General features: G+C 41.0%; 1 protein-coding gene across 1 annotated transcript in view; it reads left to right on the top strand.

Annotated features, from left to right (window-relative positions):
* The window catches only part of LOC110302751 (calcyphosin-2), a 44,389-nt gene that overhangs the window by 37,642 nt on the left and 2,598 nt on the right, over positions 1–4,149 (top strand). Inside the window, exon 17 of the mRNA XM_029482979.1 lies at positions 2,264–2,360. Coding sequence (XP_029338839.1) covers positions 2,264–2,360 — 97 coding nt within the window. The remainder of the gene's footprint in view (positions 1–2,263; positions 2,361–4,149) is intronic.

A 4,149-nucleotide genomic window follows, 5' to 3' on the forward strand; every position in this document is an offset into this window, starting at 1 on the left:
TCTCTCTCTCTCTCTCTCTCTCTCTCTCTCTCTCTCTCTCTTTCTTCTTTCTTTCTTTTTGTTTTGTTTTTTAGTTTTTTGAGACAGGGTTTCTCTGTATAGCTCTGGCTGTCCTGGAACTCACTTTGTAGACCAGGCTGGCCTTGAACTCATAAATCCGCTTGCCCCTGCCTCCCAAGTGCTGGGATTAAAGGCGTGCGCCACTACACCTTTTTATTTTTATTTTTTGGGGGTAAAGAGTTTCTACTGCAAGTGTAAGGACCTGTAACCCCAGGGCTCTTATGGCAGGCTGAGAGGCACAGATAAGAAACTCCCGTAGGTTGCAGCTGTGCATTAGCTAACAGCAAAGAGACCCTGTTTCAGACAAGGTGGGATGTGAGAACTGACACCCTGAATGTTTGTGCTGCACACACCACACATGTGCACATATATCATAACTACATTCACACACATCACACACAGATCTTTAAATTTAAAAAAATAAAAATATAGATTAACCCAGTTTTAGTAGACATGTACACTTTTGAGTGGTATGTTTTTTCTTCTGCATGTGTATTTAATACAATCGGTAAATAGGTATATGTACCTCGTATTTATAGAAAAATATTCTATGTGACCTAGGATAGGAAATCATAGCAGGTGTCAGTCCCAAGTGCAAACAAACACAGCAACAAAAACCCAAAGCTAAACTAAAGCCCTCAACCCTTACTCACCAAGAGATGTAAGAAAAACTTTAAGTAAAACAAACTTCTCACTCACCTACAACTTTGCACTTAATTGTTATTATTATTATTATTATTATTATTATTATTATTTACATGCCCATGGTACTAAGTTTGAGTAGCAGAATAAAGTTGTATTAGTGTATTAAGTCATTGTAGTTATACTAAAGAACCAAAATAAAATAAAAATAAATAAAGGAAAGGAGGAAAGGAGGAAGGAAGGAAGGAAGGAAGGAAGGAAGGAAGGAAGGAAGGAAGGAAGGAAGGAAGGAAGGGAGAATGGAAGAAAAAGGTGGGGCAAAAAAGAGTTACCTCCAGCAACAGGCCTGTCAAATTGTTTTCTCATAGTTTGTAGACTAGAGGTCCAAGCAGGGTGAGCATATCTGGTTTCCTTGGAGGACTCTCTCTGTGGTTTGCAGGTGGCTGCTCTACTGTTTTCCTATGCCCCTCTTTGCATTATGCTGGCCCTTGTCAAAGAAATTCTAGTCATCCAGGACTGAGGCCTACTCCAATGATTCCATTCCATCTTCATTACTTCCTTAAGGACTCCACCTCCACATATGCCTATTCTGGGGCTCTAAGAGTAAGGATTCAGGAAAGGAATGGAGGCACAATTGAATCTAGAGCAGGCCAATGCTTCCATGAGATAAATATTCTGAATAAACAAAGATGCTTCTGGTTTTGACTCCTGGAAAGCTCAGGTTGCTGCTTCAGATAGCCTGGTGTGTCTGTGTATCTTCCTTTCTTTCTTAGGTCTTTTTTTTTCTTTTGATAGGCAGAGTTGTATTGAGTTGAAAGGACAATAAGCGAGCCAGTCAGGAACTTAAAAGAAAGTATTACATATTAAGAAATCAGCGTTTCACCTGTTCATTGATTCTAGTGATCTGGAGTTTGCAAGTTGACTTTTTGAACTAAAAAACAAACAAACAAACAAACAAACTTCAAATAACTTCCCAGCTCTTCATTTTGGTCATTTACCAACGTCATGAATCCCGGAGCTGAAAGTTACCAAGGTCTTTGACCTGACTCATCGATTCCCAGCAAAGCCAGGCCAGGGCAGTGCGGATAGACCACTTTGTGCAAGTCGGGGTGATAGACACATGAAATGCCTGGCAGGGAGGGGTTCTCTCTCCCTCTCCCTCTCCCTCTCCCTCTCCCTCTCCCTCTCCCTCTCCCTCTCCCTCTCCCTCTCCCTCTCCCTCTCCCTCTCCCTCTCCCTCTCCCTCTCCCTCTCCCTCTCCCTCTCCCTCTCCCTCTCCCTCTCCCTCTCCCTCTCCCTCTCCCTCTCCCTCTCCCTCTCCCTCTCCCTCTCCCTCTCCCTCTCCCTCTCCCTCTCCCTCTCCCTCTCCCTCTCCCTCTCCCTCTCCCTCTCTCTCTCTTGCCAGTGTTTGTTGTAGCCATCTTCCTCTGTGTCTATGATGCTTTCTCAAGTACCTGTGTAGCTCCTTCAAAATCTCTTGTTCAGAGTTCATAAATGATTGACTGCAAAATAGCTTTTCACGTCTAACAATTTCACAGAGAGAAACCCTGTCTTTCTTCAGGCCTTCATGAAACTGGATTTTAACAAAACCGGCATTGTGTCTGTTATAGACATAAGAAAGTGTTACTGCGCCAAGAAGCATCCACGTGTGATCTCAGGTAACTGTCACATGTCAAATGCTTTTGATTTCTACTATGCTTGTTAATAAAAGTGCCTACTCTAAATTAGACTAATCTAAAAGCATTGGCTGAAAGGAAGGAAATACATTTTGTTTGAGCCAATAACTTGGGAGCCATCTTCCCCTTTTCATTTAAAAACTCTTAGGTGTGGTTGTGTCTATACTTATTGATTTCTCTGATAGTTATAATGAAGATAGAACTCTTGTTTCTTGTTTGGAATGGGTGGTGAATTGGAGTCTCCCAGTAATATTTACTGCATCTTCTGGAAGAGTGCTCCATCCTTGAGGACTGAGGAAGATTTATGTCTTTATCTAGAGTGGAATTATACATAAAATGACATTGTGTGTCTGTGGAAATCCAGCCAAGCGCAGCAGCGCACACCTATAATCAGCACATTGGAATAGCCAAGGAAAAGGGGGTGTAAATCTGAGGCCAGCCTGGGCCATGGAACGCGACCTCACCTCAAAAATGGGGGAAAGCAGAGCGAAGTTTTGAAAGTAATATTAAAGATTCATTTCTTATTATAGTTCCTTTGTAGTGGATTTATGAATGCAACTTATCACAGTGTTTGGCCACCAAAACTTGCTTAATTTCATCGTATTTTTCTCCAGAAGTTGTAATCATGTAACATACTTTTCAACCACTTCTTCTATAACTTTCTTTTTTTTAAATTATTTATTTAATGTATATGAGTACACTATAGCTGTCTTCAGATACACCAGAAGAGGGAATCAGACAGCATTACAGATGGTTGTGAGCCACCATGTGGTTGCTGGGAATTGTACTCAGGACCTCTGGAAGAGCAGTCAGTGCACTTAACCACTGAGCCATTTCTCCAACCCACTCTATGACATTCATAGTTGTATATACATTTGCTAATCCACATTAAGATGTCATATTTTTGATTGCCAAATGTTATTGTATTAATAGTCAACAAATTAAAGTGTGTATAGACATTCTCCTATTGGTGAGCTTCTAATTTCTAACTACTGATACACATCTAATGAAGCACACGTGTGTTCATCTGTGACTCCTTAGGCTCCTTTTCTTCTGACTCCCTGGCATGATACCAATACCTAGAATTACTAGGATATCCACATTTCAAATATCAACTGGGGCTTCCAAATGCTGATGCAGTGACAGCTACCTCTACACTAGATTACAGTGCCGTGTTTTGCGGAATTATTTTTGTCCAACTCCCTGAGCCTACTTCATCTGCATTTCATTGACTAATGCAGAAGTAAAAGATTTTCATTACTTAATCGAACATTCTCCAGTTTTGTTTTCAGACTGGATCTCACAGTGTAACCAAGACTGGCCTTGAGAGTCTCCAGCCTGACTTTATTATATTTTACCCTATTTTTATGAACTGTTTGGGAGTTTCATGCAACACACCCTGAGTTTTCACACTCAATTCATCTTCCTCTTACCCTTGGTGCCCTCCCAAAAAAAGGAAAAGGAAAAAAAATCAAAAGAGAAGAAAACAATGCACCAAGTCCTTTTCGTGTTGCCCACACACTCACTGGAGCACAGTCAAACTCCTAGCTAGCTTCCCCGTCCTAAGTGTGGGGGTTATAGTGTTCACCTCCATGTCCTCCTGCCTAGGCATCGGTTTATGAGTAGGGCTGACCCTCTTCTCTGGATGGTTACACAAAGTGAAAGCAGAAGACTTATATTTTTAAATTTAATCTTTTATATTAACAAATATACATTGCGATTACCTTCCCCTTTTTTTGGGGGTGGTGGCTTTGATTTCTTTTTTTTTTTT

This window comes from Mus caroli, chromosome 10, assembly GCF_900094665.2.
Source record: "Mus caroli chromosome 10, CAROLI_EIJ_v1.1, whole genome shotgun sequence".
In the NCBI taxonomy this organism is placed as follows: Eukaryota; Metazoa; Chordata; class Mammalia; order Rodentia; family Muridae; genus Mus; species Mus caroli.